Genomic DNA, 15,768 nt, shown 5'->3' on the forward strand with positions numbered 1-15,768 from the left:
GGGTACATATGCAGGCTGATTTGTAAATGATGCCTTCGCTCTCATGGGTGTGCATATGATTATATGACTGGCACAATCAATCCACCTGATCAAGCCCTAACACCAGAGCGGTCTCTGGAAGGTCAATGCTGGTAGATGTGCTGAATTTGCAGAAATCTATCGATGAGGTCCTGACTGCCTCCTCTTGCCATCACACACACACACACACACACACACACACACACACACACACACGTTGAGTTACTGCATTTTTAGTTTATTCATTGCAGTCACAGATCTTTATTAAATTGAGTTTTCCCTTATGGGGACCAGAATGCAAAGAGACTGCTGCTGTAAGGTGGCTCAGTGAGGCGCAGTTCGCAGGTCTCTTTGACGTGCCGCTGCATGCTCTAAAAACTGCATCCCTCCACCATCTGTCAGCTTCTCTGCCTCCCCCTCTGTCAGCCTGAAGCCCCCCCCCCCAGCTCTGGTTCATCTGGGCCTTCATAATCAAAACATCACATTTAGAATACAAACATCAACCTACAAAACAAATACTTATCACATTTCCATTCACCTGTGCATAAGGAAAACATTCTTACGCAATTATACACAGCTATTTAACTGACCAAAATGCTTCCAGCACACTCACTGATTTTATCTCATCCAGGCTGCCCCTGTCCCCAGTTTCCCCACCAGGCTGCCCCTGTCCCCACAGATACCACCTTACACCACACTCCTCCAGAGTCTCTGTGGAGACTCCACCTTACACCACACTCCTCCAGAGTCCCCGTGGAGACTCCACCTTACACCACACTCCTCCAGAGTCCCCACGGAGACTCCACCTTACACCACACTTCTCCAGACTCCCATGGAAACTCCACCTTGCACTGCAGTCCACCAGAGACCCTATAGAGGCCTTCCATCCTAGTTCTCCAGAAGTCCCCGTGAAAACATCATCTCATATCCAGTTTTGCCTTGGCTCCATCCTCCTGCGATTACAAGGCTGCCTTTATTCCGCAGCTGATTGGCTCCCTGAATCCACATCAGGGAAACAATAATATCCCAGACCTCATGACCACTATACACACATTACGTCGCTCCTGGCTGGTTGCCATTTTGTGCTCTGGCATGCGTGAACAGGATTACAGCACGAGCAATTCAGATAATAATACAAGCAAACAATACAGGATAAAAACAGGCAGGCGTGATGAGGATTACTGTAAAAGATGTCACAGGGCATCCCACAATCAGTCTATTCCCTCACTCCATCAATGAAAAACAGCCCTTGAAAACACTCCCATGTCTGACCTCCTTCACCAGGAAAATAGGTTTACATGCACATAAGGTGCTGGGTCAGTGAGCTTCAGCTGAGAAACCAGAGCAGAGAGAGAGAGAGAGAGAGTGAGAGACAGAAAGAGAGAGAGAAACAGAGAGAGAGAGTGACAGAGAGAGCAACAGAGACAGAAAGACAGAGAAACAGTGTGACAGCAAGAGACAGAGACAAAAAGAGAGCGAAAGAGAAAGAGCAAAAGAGACAGAGGCACACACACACACAGACACATACACACACGGACACACACACGCACACACAGACAGACAGACACACACACACAAACACACACACAGACACGCACACGGACGCGCGCGCACACACACACACACACACACACACAAAGTGCCATTTCCTCCACTTCAGCAACTTTTAGCAACAAACACTGGCAGCAGAATGAGGGGTCACACCGAAGGTTAGTGCGCCTGGCGCTGTCACTGGACACCATCGGACACCTTTCTAACAAGCTGGTTCCCCACAAGCCTGCCCTGCTAGAGCCGCCCTGGGCAACTGCAGATGGAGTGACTGTGAAGAGGCCATACAAACAGCCCGGCGCTCACCTGTTGTTGTTCCTGAGTTTGACGTGTCCCCCTGGCTCCAGAATCTGCCCGTTCTTCAGCCATGTGAGCTGGGGCAAGGGCTCGCCCTGGGCCAGGCAGGTAAAGACAGCCGTGGTGCCCACAGGCCGGGCAATGGACTGTGGCGGCTGGACAAACTTGGCGGGGGCTGGGGGGAGCACAGAGGACAAGGGGATCAGGCTGGGCGCATGGGCCAGTGGCATCCCTCAGCCCTTCCAGTCCAAATCCATCACCCGGGATCTGCAATCACACTTTACTTGAATTACAGATTCTTTTTTGCAGTCAGCTGTCCAGGATCGGCAATCTATTTCCACCAAATCAGTGTCAGAAGCTGATCATGTGAACTGTCAGAATGTTCAGGAAACCAGTAATCAAAGGCAGAGAGCTCACTGCCATAGCTGGATTCACAGGTCTGCAGTCAGGGATCCCCAGCCAAGCTAAGGGGCATCTCACTGGTTGGAAAATTCACAGGCATAATGCAAGCAAAACTGAAAAATGCCATGTCTAATGTCACTCTTTTTTGAAATGTTACTGCTCTTTTCACCAATTTGCTTGCTCACACTTTTATCCCATGTGGCTTTTGTCTACCTACCTGCCTGTGCAGTTTTGGTTTAAATGACCCACGTGGAAAAAAAAATCCTCTCTTGGGCTCAGGACCTGCGATTGACAGGCCAGTGGACAAAGTTCCCTGTGCTGTGGACTATCCTGTACCTGCCACTAAGGGCGCAGGCAGGCAGGCAGCAGAGCGGGAATGCATAACCATGGAACTGTAAGCAGGGTGTGCAGAGGGGCAATATGGAGAGGGACATCTACTTAATGTGTTAGGAAGTGTGGAGAAATAGGGTTAATGGCATTGCACGGCCACACCAGAGAGAGAGGGAGAGTGGGAGAGAGATAGGGAGAGACTTTTAAAATCTATTAACATAAACAAGAATAAAACTAAAAAATAAAATGCGCACAGACCCACAAAAGTCAGAAATGGCATCCACCATGATACTTTTAACACTAGACCTTGATCATCACCAAGTTCACACAACAGAGAGAGACGGGGGGGAAGGGAGGGATCCATTAGAGGGGGAAAAGGGAGAGAGAAAGAGATGGAGAATCCTTTCAGGATGTGGAGCGTAAACATTTGGTGGAGATGGAGGGGGAAGAGGTTACGCGGGTTAATGTTTGGGGGGGGATTAGCCGTCCCCTACTTCAGCATGAATCACGGCTTTGTCCGAGCCACACTCTGTTACGGGCCGCTGGGAGCTGGCTGCCAGAGGAGCTCTGGGTAATCCGATACTCTGCTGCCGCTCTGGCGGACAGTCTTTCATTCTGATGGAAATTTACGATCCCCATTTCAATTAGTGCGGCGATAACCATCGTCATAACGACGACACCTTCTCTGTGCCTCGCCGGCCTGTAGCATGGATGGCCGCACTGGGCTCCGGCAACTGCACGCCCAATTCTTAAGGCCACTGCACCCCCTCTCTACTGGTTTGCTCCCTGCGTCGTGACCCCCCAGCACTCCATCTGTCACTGCCACGCTCAGACCCCCCCCCCCCCCCTCAAATGGGCTGCCACTCCTCTCCTTCCTGCTCCGAGCTCTGAATCTCACAGAGCCCTCGAACGCGGCCCGGAGGTCAAGGGGTGCTCTCCGTCCTCTCTCGCGCTTCCATCCCTCTCCTTCCTCCTTTTTCCTCACTCATGTTCTCTTCCTTTGCTCTCAGACTCTCTCTTCCACCCGACGTTCCAAACTTTGGATGCTAAATGTTAAGATGCTAAAGCACAACATAGCTAGGAAAAGGTCCCCATTTCATGCGATGTGAAGGATCACTAATTAACGAGCGATGTCATGCTGAGTCTGATGGCACCTCCCCCCTTTTTGCCTCATCCTGGCCAATCGTCTCTCCTCCTCCCTCCTCCACACGGAGTGTGCCGAGGGTCCCTCGCTTGCCATCTGGCATCCTGCAGCACGCCGGTCTACAATCCCCCATTCCCATACCCCGACGCCAGGCTGGAGTGCCGTGGGCCATGCTGAATGTATGCACGCTTTGCCATCCTGAACCGTGGGATTCTAAAGCAATCCCCCCCCATGAAGGGCGGGGGATTAAATTAAATACCGACCTCAGCTGCGCTAGGCTGAAGTGAGGGGCAAGGCTGCCCTTGTCCAATCAGCAGCAGCGCTTTCTCACTGACAGCTACTTGTAGCTGTTTTGACAGAGAGCCTGTCTGGCCCGGCGCCCCCTGAGCCCGAACCCCCACGCCTTCACTCACCTTGCACTACCAGCCGGCCCTGCGCAGTCCTCCGCACGCGTGTCCCGGGCTTGTTGGCTGCGCAGACGTAGATTCCCGAATGCTGCACCCCGACATCGGAGATCATCAGATTCCCGTTGCCCAGCACCTGGATCCCCTCTACCCCAATTGGGCGGCCATCTGGGGCAAGAGAAAGGCAGAGAATCACCCGACACATAATCCAGACCAGCATCCATGTCGCAGAGCTTGGATCTCATCCGAAGCGGCACAGGAGGAGAGAGCTGGGGAACATGCAGGCTGAGATGCCGTCCGGGACAGGGGACACACCCCCACAGCACACACTAAGGGCAAGAGAGCTACTCACCTGGAGAGTGTTCAGACGGGGGGGTAATTAGGGGGTCTTTTTCCCACCTAATTAAGGATTACAGAACAAACCTCACTCTCTGAGCGCCTGCCAGGCTGTGCCAGAGCATTAAAGCACTAGAGCTTTAGAGCACCCAGACTCCAGGGTGGCCTGGTGCCCAAGACACCAGAAGCAACAACTGCCACCCTCTGCCACTTTCACATCGGTAACTACATACTTACGGATCTCTCTCTTCACTTGATATTTCTAACGGATACCGTGCTATTGTTTTCTGTTTCGATTTCCCTTTTTGCAGCATCTGCAGAAGTAAACAATATAAATGGCCTGAATCTCAAATGTGTCTGTTTGTGATGATTCAGTGATTCGAACTGCGGGGAAATAGTATGCATCAGCGGAGGGAGCAGCAAGGACGCACGTCGAGGTGAGGCGTGTGGCCATGGTGACGGACGCTGAGGACAGACGGTGTATCCCAGGGCCCCGTGGCAGGCCGAGACGACCAGGAAAGTCAGTGGCGCTCAGAGTGACGGTGAAGAATAAGCATGGTCTGGGAGACGGCTAAAACAAACAGCGGAAGGCCTGCATGTGCTTGCACGTGTTTGTGCGTGCGCATGCACGGGCGTGTATGTGCACGTGCCTTTGTGCATGTGCGTATGTGCGTGCATGTGTGTGAGTGTGCGCATGTGTGTGCATGTAGTACCTAAACAAACACGTGGAAAATACAGCCATTTTCTGACAACAAACATTTGCTGTGAGCTCAGAATGGTAACATGAAAACGAAATAAGAAGTCGTCTCTCTAAATGAGGCCCAGAATTCTCATCAATCACCAATTGGACCTTGGCTTAACCCCAGAACCACCAATCGGGGCAAGGGCATCGGCCGGGGGGTGGCGGGGGTGGGACAGGCTCAGACGTTACATCCAGGCAGAGGAGCAACACTGACCTTCTTCATGGTGAAGAGCTGGGAGCCTCGGCAATGAGCTAAAACACCAGCGATGTGCTACGTTACTCAGAAGCAGATTCATCATTTCTGAATAGCAGTGGCGGGGGGCTTATAGGGGGGGATGAACATCTTCAAAATGTGGAAACAATGAGGGTGGAAAGAGGAAAGGTTTAAAATTTCTGCAGGAACATGAAAATGAACATGTGCTTCTGTTCCGTCTGTTAGCCCTCAAGGTTAAAGAGTAAAAGGCAGCTAAGGGTCCGCAGCTACATATGGGCTGTTAACAAAAAGCCGAACCCCAAGCTGAGCGTCCTCACCTTCATCATACACACGCATGCACAGATAGGCACACGCATGCACACACACACACACACACACACACACAGTAACTCTGCACTCCATCTTCCGTGCAGCAGTAATCTCAGGCTATTCTGCTCCATTTATTTGTGTCGGGGACAGAAAGACATATGTGTCGTAAAGAGCCTTTCAAAGGATCCCCGGTACGTTCAGGCATCTGAAGACAAATGGCCACGGCAAGCCCCCCCATGTCCCCGCCCCCACCAACATGCTCAGTCCTGTCCCAGTAAAATGCCTAGCGCCCCCCCCCTTCCAGCCTAATGGGCTCCATTATCCCACAGGCTATTTCATACTGTGCCGTTAACACGACAGGGTCATAAACACGGGGGGGGGGGGGGGGGGGGGGTCTCGGTTGGCGGGAGAGCAGCGCAGACACGAGAGGCTCTCAGTTGCGTAACAGACAACCCTTTTCTCCAAAGAAATGTTACTAAACTTTTACTTTCCATTTTCTTGGTTGAATTTAAGCATCAAAATCCCACAAGCTGACATGACACAGGTACAGCAGGAAGGGGTCCTCGGCCAGCAGACGGCGCCGCGCCACGGCGCTGATGGGGGCTACGTCTGGCCAGGCATTATGCGGCCTGCGTCCACGGCGGCGGCCAGTTACCGCAGAGACGACATCTGAGGGCCATTAAGCGCGACACAGAAGGCCAGCAGGGGGCACCGTTTAACCGCACCGCCTGCATTCCTGAGGCCGCACGGGCCCCCGCCATGGCGACGGGCACGGCGAACACAGCGGCCAATGGCGGCTGCCCTTCCGGGATTAGCGGCTCCGCAGGGGCTTCTCATGGCTCCTGACAAAAGGCCCTAAACGTGTGCAGAAGCTACCAGGCGCCCATTCCCCGCATCTCGCACTGCCCACGATGAGTCATTTCAAGTTTCAAATTCAAAAATGACCAAGCAGGACACCTTAACGTCAGGGAAGGTCCAGGCGTGCTGCGATAGCTCCAGCCCCACCAGTGGCGGCGCTCTTACCCAGCCTGCTCCAGGACACGATGGGCTGTGGGTAGCCGGTGGCCACACACTCCAAGATGGCTGTCTGGTGAACTGTGAGCGTGAGATTCTCTGGACCCACCACGATCGTGGGCTCCTTGTAGACGGAAGCCTTGGAGCCTGGAGGGGTGGAGATGACGCAGGCTGACACGGTCGCGGTTAAAAGCAGAGGCTGTTCGGCAGAGCCGGCTGGGGACCCACCTGTGACAGCGAGCCGGGCCCCTGCACTGCGCCTGATGCCGGCACTGTTGTGAGCCACGCAGTGGTACACGCCACTGTCGTCCAGGCTGAGCCCGCCGATCTGCAGAACCCCTGTAGGCAGCAGTGTGTACCTGTGGTGTCAGGTCGAGAGAGGGCGTGTCATCAGGCCCGACTAATCAATCAGCCACAGGTGTCACACAGACGTGAGAAACCACGGGGGGGTGGGTCATACCTCCCGCCCTGGGTGTCCACTGGCCGGCCATCCTTCTCCCAGCTGATGAGGGGTTCCGGCAGCCCACGGACTTGGCACTGGAATCGCGCCACGCCGGCCTCCTCGGCCCTCACCGGTTGGGGTTGCACATGGAACTCAGCCATCGCTGGGGGGGGAGGCAGGAGTGAGGGAGGAGTCACATGGCTGTCACATGACAAGAAGGGAGTGGAGGCTCATTCACAGCAGTTTTACAGCAGGGGCATGAAAAATCATGGAGGTGGGAGGCAAGATCCCTCCATTTGTATCCAACAGAAGACACTGCGGGGCACTATCAGCACCTCTGGTACAGGATTACACTGCAAGTTGCTCTGTGCTACCTGTGCTCTGTGTTAGCTGCCATGTCCTACCTGTTCTGAGTAGGAGCTCCCAGCAGAGCAGGGAGTTTCATATGTGGGGGTTGGGGGATGCCAAGCTCTGTCATACCTGCAGGATTCATATGCCCCTCACCGTCACCTGGACCAAGAGCGAGTTTCGAAGGTGACAGAAAAGGGTGTAGAACTCATCCAGCTGCCGTACAGAAATGCTCAGTGAAGAGCCGGCCATGGAGTAAAGACGGCAATACTGACATGTACACATGCTTCCTGGCATTGGGCACTTCCTGGGAATACAGAAATGACAACTTCGCTCATAACCCAGAGCGGGCCGTAAGATACCACCACACGGCAGCCGTACAGAGGCCCCTAGTGTCACAGCCAGGATTATGCCACTGCTCCACACCCTCGAGACCAGAACAGAGACACGTGTCCGACACCATGGAGTTCACATGCGAGAATGACTCATAGCACGCCTTCCACTTCCCATGTGATGTCACGCAGGGAAGACATCTTTTTGTCAGCATTGAAGGTGAGCGAGCACAGCGTAATGGAGACCTCCGCTGGAAAGATGCAACGGACTCCCAATAGGGCTGGTGACACCCAGTCCCCTCCCCAAACAGCATGTCAGAGAACACACACACACACACGCACGCACGCACGCACGCACGCACGCACGCACGCACGCACGCACGCACGCACGCACGCACAGTACTTAAATCTTTGTAGGGACCATCCATTCATATTTATGGACAAAACTCTAATTCCAGCAATGACAACCTTAACCCCTAATCAGCCCTCACCTTAACCATAAGTAACCAAACAAAGGTAGGAACAAGCAGTTCCTCCTTTTAATTAAGAAAGTGCTCCAGCATAAGGACAGTGGATATCCTCTGTACACGAATGACCAGGTCAGACGGATATCCTCTGTACACGAATGACCCCATCATCCCATCATCACCCACGTTAATACACATGAAAATAAACTTTAACCTGATGCTTTCAACCCCCCTCCCCACTTCAGGGCCCCTATGTGATTTTCCCATACTTTCATTACACACTGCTACTGTCCTTGAAACTCCTTGGCTGATGAGTCACAACTCCCTGCGCTCTCAGCGTGCAACTCTTAAAATAAGCCTTCAAGGGGCCTTGCAGCAGCATCCCAGGCAGGGAAGCCTCGGCGACAGATACTACTGAGGTCACACGTGTGGAGGACTTGGCTCGGAGTAGAGAAGTGGTCAAGCGATCAGCATCCATGCCTGATGTGGTGATGCTCTACAAGCCATGCTGAGTAACAGCATGTAAAACAAAAACAAGACAGAAAGAGCAAAGAGAAAACAGGCATGCCTCAGGCCACTGTAATCTGTACCCCCCTCCCACAAATATGTGAAAATTCTACAAGCTGGACGAATAGGCTGATTCACATCACAAACAGTCCAGCCCCAGGTCTGCACAAACCGCCCCCCTTCCCCAAAAAATATTACTATTATGGCAAACTAACTGGTGAATCAACAATAAAAGGCTCTTTGATGGGGTGAGACTAGATGGCGTAGAATGAGCACCAAGGGAACGACGGGGGAGGAGCAGAAGCAGAGGGCTCACATTCCTGTAATGAACGAGCAGCACTTGGATGGTCCTGCAGTACAGCAGAGGATGGATAACCGCAGGAGAGCGGGACAGAGGGAGGCGGGACGGCACCACAAGGAGAGCGGGAGAGCAGGAGGCGGGACGGCACCACAAGGACATCGGGAGAGCAGGAGGCGGGACGGCACCACAAGGAGAGCGGGAGAGCAGGAGGCGGGACGGCACAAGGCCATCGGGAGAGCAGGAGGCGGGACGGCACCACTAGGAGAGCGGGAGAGCAGGAGGCGGGATGGCACCACAAGGAGAGCGGGAGGCGGGACGGCACAAGGACATCGGGAGAGCAGGAGGCGGGACGGCACTGCAAGGAGATCAGGCACCAGGGAAAAGCTAGACAGGGTGCAGGTGGAGATAATAGCAGTGAGTGGCACAGGAGGGCCCGCTCTCTCTGCCCATCAGCAACTCAGCGGGCGTTCTTACGGAAGGTACCTCCTGATGGCAACCTGCTCCCGCATGCCGGGAATAGTCAGGCCAGGACGAGCTGATGACAGCCAGACCCCCGTTCCGGGCTCTCTGCCCAGTGACACCGGTTAAGATCAACCCTTTAGCAGTACTAAACCTTCACTTCAGAATATGGCAAACTGACGCTGTGGCCGGTGTCACAGGCCGTCCACCCCCATGCTGGGCTCCCTGTCCCGGGACGCGCCTGCAGGGCCCTGCTAAGCTAAAAGGGGGGGGGGGACAGACAAGAAAAAAGGTAGGAAAAGAGAGAAGGAGGACGGTGAATGGGAGTAACCGACTAGTACCAGCAGCGTGTACTAAAATACCAACTGAAAAAACAAAGCTGCTTAGACCCCTAATTAGGTACAGGGTGTCATGACAATAAAATGGAATGTTGGACATACCACGGTATTTTGAAATCTTGGCGATTCTGGTTGTGTGGTTCAGAAGGTTAGGGAGCAGTGTCTGTGATCGGGAAGTTACCACTTCAGTTTCAATGTTGGGACCCTGAGCAAGGCCTTTAACCTCAATAAGTCCAGGAATAGTCTGACCGAGGGTACATTGTCTGTCCCCATTATTGTCTGTCCCCACGGCCCGTCCTGGTGCCCCTGTCCTGCTGTCCCTGTTCTGAACCCATTCCCCATCCTGCCGTCCCAATCCAGACCCTCCGCCCTGTCCTGCGGTCCCAATCCAGACCCTCCGCCCTGTCCTGCGGTCCCAATCCAGACCCTCCGCCCTGTCCTGCTGTCCCAATCCAGACCCTCCGCCCTGTCCTGAGGTCCCAATCCAGACCCTCCGCCCTGTCCTGCCATCTCCCCACCAAGTTGCACGGTCTCTTCATTTTAAACATCACTAGTCTGGCCCAGCTTTCTCTGCACCTCCCTCCCCATAGGAGGCGTCGTCGACATGGTAATGAAGGAGCCCTCCAAACCAAAAGGCAGCCTTCCAAGCACGCCGACCTGGGTACGGGGGAGCATATGAGACATGTCAGAGAGCGATCCCTGGGGGCCAGCGGCATTAATAACCCAGCAAATTGTGCATTACTGCAGGGATGCCTGTGGCAAGTGTTATTATAATTCAGTGGACCGACAAATGCTTTAATCTAAAGTGACACATGTAATTCATGGATCCAGTTTGGTTAAAGAGCAGGGAGTTGAAACACTGCGGGTCATTGAGAGCCGGCCAACGTGAGGTCTGCCACAGAGGGCAGCAGAAACTCCACACACAGGCATTCTAGCAGACTGCCCACGCCAGGGTTCAGCAGACTGCCCACGCCAGGGTTCAGCGAGTGGCTCTGGTTACAGGGTTCGCTGTCTCTCTGAACACCTTACACAGAACTTGTGTGCCTGAGGAGGGGGCAGAAATCAGTGGTGAAAAAAGGAAACTGGAAGCATGAAACTTCAGGACCTCACTGTCCACTGGGGGGGGGCTCTTTAATATTTTAACAAGAAGCTGCTTCTGCACTGGCCCCCGCCACAGCATCCCCAGTCTGGCCCTCAGCTGAGCATGCTCAGTAGGAAAACTCCCATCATGCATCACCCGGCCTTGAGCGCAGACAGACTGAAGCCCATGCAAACCCCACAACACGCATTCAGGGCAAAAAGAAAGACGAGATGCAGGCTTGGGGGGGGGGGGCTGACCCAGCTGTGATGTCATGGCGGGCGGGGAGCACACATCGGGAGGTGATGAGGAGATTTATAGCTGGGCTACAGGTTATGCTGACGGTCACCTGACCTGCTGCCATGCTCATGACTAGACACCACGCACCCCCCTCCCCCCCCGGCCCCGCCCAGGATTACTGATGAGAGTGAGGATCACCAGCAGTAACATTTCCCACTTTTAGTATTTTCTACGTTTTAAATGCTGAGATTCATTCTGAACAGATGCTGACAGAAACTGTGCTGATTAAACAGCGAGAACAGCCAGTGAAACTGCCGGGATGTGAAAGGTGACACACAGGTGGCATGGGGGCTTCAGGCCCCCACGGAGACACGCCTCCAAGGCAGCGGGGCCCGCACTGCAGAGGCCGCACTGCAGAGGCCGCACTGCAGAGGCCGCACTGCAGAGGCCGCACTGCAGAGGCAGCTTCTGCTACCTTCACCAGAACTGAGTCAAATGCGTGGAGGAGCTCAGGGCCAAGCTGCTGTGCAGTTCGAGGTTTGGGGCCTGTTCAAACCCATCAGGCAGGCTTAGGACGGTCTAAAGTCTATAATAACAAAATAAGAACAGTGCAAGGAGCGCAGTGCTGCCACCATGAGACAGAATGGGAATCACAGGAAAGCAAGCGCGCACACACACACTGCACATGTGTCAGGCTGCACATTTGGCTACAAGGCCAGCTGGCAGATACGTAGTCTAGAGACCCCAAATTCAAGGTTAGAAGGATGACCAAGGTCACAGCTAGGACTGGGGGCAGGGCAGAGGATGAAGGGAGGGTGGCTGTGGAGAAGGGGCGGCACATTCTGCCCCAATGCGCTCCCAGAGGTCACGGTTTCCCAACCCCCCATTCTCCCCCGCCCCACCCCCACCGGCCTCACGGCCGTCTGAGTCGGCACACAGAGGGGCGGAGGGGTGAAAAGGGAGGACAAAGACCTTGGGAAGGCCCAGGAAGAGGCGCAACAAAAGAGGGCCTCCAACAGCAAGTCAGGCAGCCCTGTCAGGAGAGCAGAGCCGGCCAGCCATCTGGACAAAGGGAGGCAAAGCAGTGTCCCCAGCGAACCAGCACTGGCTCCACCCACAGCAGGCATGGCTGCGATTCCGTCAGCCTGCAGAGGAGCCCTCGCTTGGCTTCATTGGGTCTGATGCATGAACCAACTACCCTGTACACACACACACACACACACACACACACACACACACACACACAGCAGGAGCTGAATCACCTTTCACCTCCAGGACTTAGACATTTCCCCAACAGGATGCCAAACTGACCCCCCCCGCCCCCACCCCACAGGAAGCCCCCTCTTTTCAGGACAGGAGAAGCCGACCAGAGAAATGTGGACGGAGGTTAATTATCAGAGTAAACCCCCACCCCCACAGAGGAAAGGCTGCTCATGAGGACTTTTAGGCAGGAATTTTAATCTCTGCTAAAGGAAAAAAAGCAAGAGCTCACCGTTACATCCACAGCCACTGAGCACCGGGGCCGCCTGACCACACTGAGCACCGGGGCACCCTGACCACACTGACCACCGGGGCCCCCTGACCACAGTGAGCACCCTGACCACAGTGAGCACCGGGGCCCCCTGACCACAGTGAGCACCGGGGCCCCCTGACCACAGTGAGCACCGGGGCCCCCTGACCACAGTGAGCACCGGGGCATCCTGACCACAGTGAGCACCGGGGCATCCTGACCACAGTGAGCACTCTGAACACTGATGTTCCCTTACCACAATGAGCAAGGCGAAGTCTCCAAGCATCATGGCACAGTTTCCATGGAAACGGCAGCATGGAGGGCGGTGCCCCTCCCAATCCTGCCGCCCAGTGCGTCCTCACGGATGGAGCGGCTGGTCCTGAGCTTGAGAGCTGCTTGCCCTATTTTCTCTGGCTCTGCCTCCGGATCCAGGGCTCTCCCACTCACTAGCCAGGAGGGCTGAGGCTCGGAGCCCCCTCACACGACACAGCATATCACATTTAGGATGGGCCTACCGGCAACCACAGGTAAGAGCAAGACAAGATACACAGGGTTTTGTGGGAGCTACTCTGTCATGTTAATACGACGTTGCAGTGCTAATTAATATTAATACGGTTGGTGCAGGGGCTAGCAGGTCTGTAACTCGGATCAGCCTCAGCACCCTTAGCCAGATAACCAGTACGGTGCAGCGCTTACGCCAGGTCTTAGAGGGACCTGTGGATGCACACGGCCCGGGATGGGAGCCTAGGCAGGTACTCCCCAGCCGGGGGAGTGGGGGGGAGGGGGGGGGGAAGAGGAGGAAGCCAGTCGGCAGGGCCTCACCTCAGAGCCACCAGCTCACTGGGGCACCGATTAATGTGGTCAGAGGGAGCCCATCCACAGAGGTGTCTCGTAATCCACATGGCCCCCCCGGCTCCCCCCCAGTCACACATTCACTGGAAAGGAAAGACAAACAGCAGTTTTCTGCAGAGGACGGCCTGAAAGCCCTCCATCGTCTCCCCGCTGCCGCCATTGTCATCCCTGGCACTCATATGTTTATGCTCTTTGTTCCTCATCTATTATTTGCATCTAACAGCCCTTCAAGGTCAGCCTCATGCGATGAATGTCCCCCCTCCCCCTCCCCAAAAAAATCTTAAAGCTTAAACTCTTTCCAATTAGTGCTTAAGAAAGGGACAAATCCTGCCCCTTGTGATGGCTCATGAAAGCCGTTTTACCCAGGAGGCCTTTGTAATCAGTTGCCTGGTGACGGGCCCCCGGCAGAATGGAACCGGACAGCGGGCCGGGCCTGGCCGGCTCCGGCGCCCCGCTCTCGCCATTCAGCCAGATGATGAAAAGCTTCCTGAGCCCAAGCTAATGAGGAGCTCCAGATGAAGGGGGGGTGGGCGCGGCCGAGGCAGCAAATAGACAACGTGTACCAAAATAAGCTTTCTGGGGAAGGGCTGGGCAACTGAGCTGGGCAATAGGGCTGGGGGGGGGGGGTCTCACTGGCCCCCCAACTGTGTGCTAGCAGCTCTGCCAGACAAGCAAATAACAACCCCGATTTATGGGCTGGGGGGATTTCTTTAAGGGGGGGATTTTAAGGAGCCCTCACTAATCTCAACTCCCCACCCCCACCCTTCCCTATATTGTCAGAACGATGAGGCAGGGGGTCTATAACGCGCAAATTACCTTAAAGTACAAATTGACCATGAGCGCTGACACTGAGAAACAGAAGTAGAGAGAAGAAGCCTTTTGATCATCACGAGCCCGAAAGGAGCCTGACGTTCCCCCTCCGCCCCCGCAAGACTCCGCCTGTTCTGAAGGGCCCTCCACTGTGTGCCCATGAGTTCATGATCTCATGTGTCCTTATAGCAGGCAATAAGATGATCCAAAACACTGAAGACCTCAGGTAACAACCGTTAGCATAGCTAATGTGATGGAATAGACCAGAAGAGAAAACATGGACTGACAGAGAGACGACAGAGGACAGGCTACATTTACAGGGACAGACAAAGAGGACAGGCCACATTCAAAGGGACAGACAGAGAAAGAATAGGCTACATTCATGGGGACAGAGAGAGGACAAGTCAAGATCACAGGGACAGAGAAAGAAAAGACAGGTTACATTCAAGGGACAGAGAGAAGACAGGCCACATTCACAGGGACAGAAAGAGAGGACAGGCCACATTCACAGGGACAGACAAAGAGAGGACAGGCCACATTCACATGGACAGAAAGAGAGGACAGGCCACATTCACAGGGACAGACAAAGAGAGGACAGGCCACATTCACATGGACAGACAAAGAGAGGACAGGCCACATTCACATGGACAGACAAAGAGAGGACAGGCCACATTCACATGGACAGAAAGAGAGGACAGGCCACATTCACATGGACAGAAAGAGAGGACAGGCCACATTCACAGGGACAGACAAAGAGAGGACAGGCCACATTCACATGGACAGACAAAGAGAGGACAGGCCACATTCACATGGACAGACAAAGAGAGGACAGGCCACATTCACAGGGACAGACAGCGAGAGGACAGGCCACATTCACAGGGACAGACAGCGAGAGGACAGGCCACATTCACAGGGACAGACAGCGAGAGGACAGGCCACATTCACAGGAACAGACAAAGAGAGGAAAGGCCACATTCATAGAGACAAAGAGAGGACAGGCCACATTCACAGAGACAGAGAGGGAGGATAAGTCAATGTTCACAAAGACAGAAAGAGAACAGGCCACATTCACAGAGACAAAGAGAGGACAGGCCACATTCACAGGGACAGACAAAGAGAGGACAGGCCACATTCACAGGGACAGACAAAGAGAGGACAGGCCACATTCACAGGGACAGACAGAGGGAGGACAGGCCACATTCACAGGGACAGACAGAGGGAGGACAGGCCACATTCACAGGGACAGACAAAGAGAGGACAGGCCACATTCACAGGGACAGACAGAGGGAGGACAGGCCACATTCACAGGGACAGACAGAGGGAGGA

The 15,768-nt window shown here is 54.3% G+C and overlaps 1 protein-coding gene across 5 annotated transcripts in view; it reads right to left on the bottom strand.

Annotated features, from left to right (window-relative positions):
- The window catches only part of LOC111846825 (immunoglobulin superfamily DCC subclass member 3-like), a 37,153-nt gene that overhangs the window by 9,981 nt on the left and 11,404 nt on the right, over window positions 1–15,768 (bottom strand). For 4 of the 5 annotated variants that reach the window (XR_002838960.2, XM_023817452.2, XM_023817451.2 and 1 more), the window contains 5 exons: window positions 7,219–7,363; window positions 6,987–7,117; window positions 6,768–6,905; window positions 4,153–4,311; window positions 1,873–2,038 (listed from right to left, as the gene is read on the bottom strand). Coding sequence is in view for 4 of the 5 variants with exons in the window: in XM_023817452.2 (XP_023673220.2) it covers window positions 1,873–2,038; window positions 4,153–4,311; window positions 6,768–6,905; window positions 6,987–7,117; window positions 7,219–7,363 (739 nt within the window). In the remaining variant the exon portion in view is untranslated. Of the gene's footprint in view, window positions 1–1,872; window positions 2,039–4,152; window positions 4,312–6,767; window positions 6,906–6,986; window positions 7,118–7,218; window positions 7,364–13,036; window positions 13,462–15,768 lie in introns of those variants that run through there. The other variant, XM_023817454.2, reaches the window with a different exon arrangement.

This window comes from Paramormyrops kingsleyae, chromosome 13 (assembly GCF_048594095.1).
Source record: "Paramormyrops kingsleyae isolate MSU_618 chromosome 13, PKINGS_0.4, whole genome shotgun sequence".
In the NCBI taxonomy this organism is placed as follows: domain Eukaryota; kingdom Metazoa; phylum Chordata; class Actinopteri; order Osteoglossiformes; family Mormyridae; genus Paramormyrops; species Paramormyrops kingsleyae.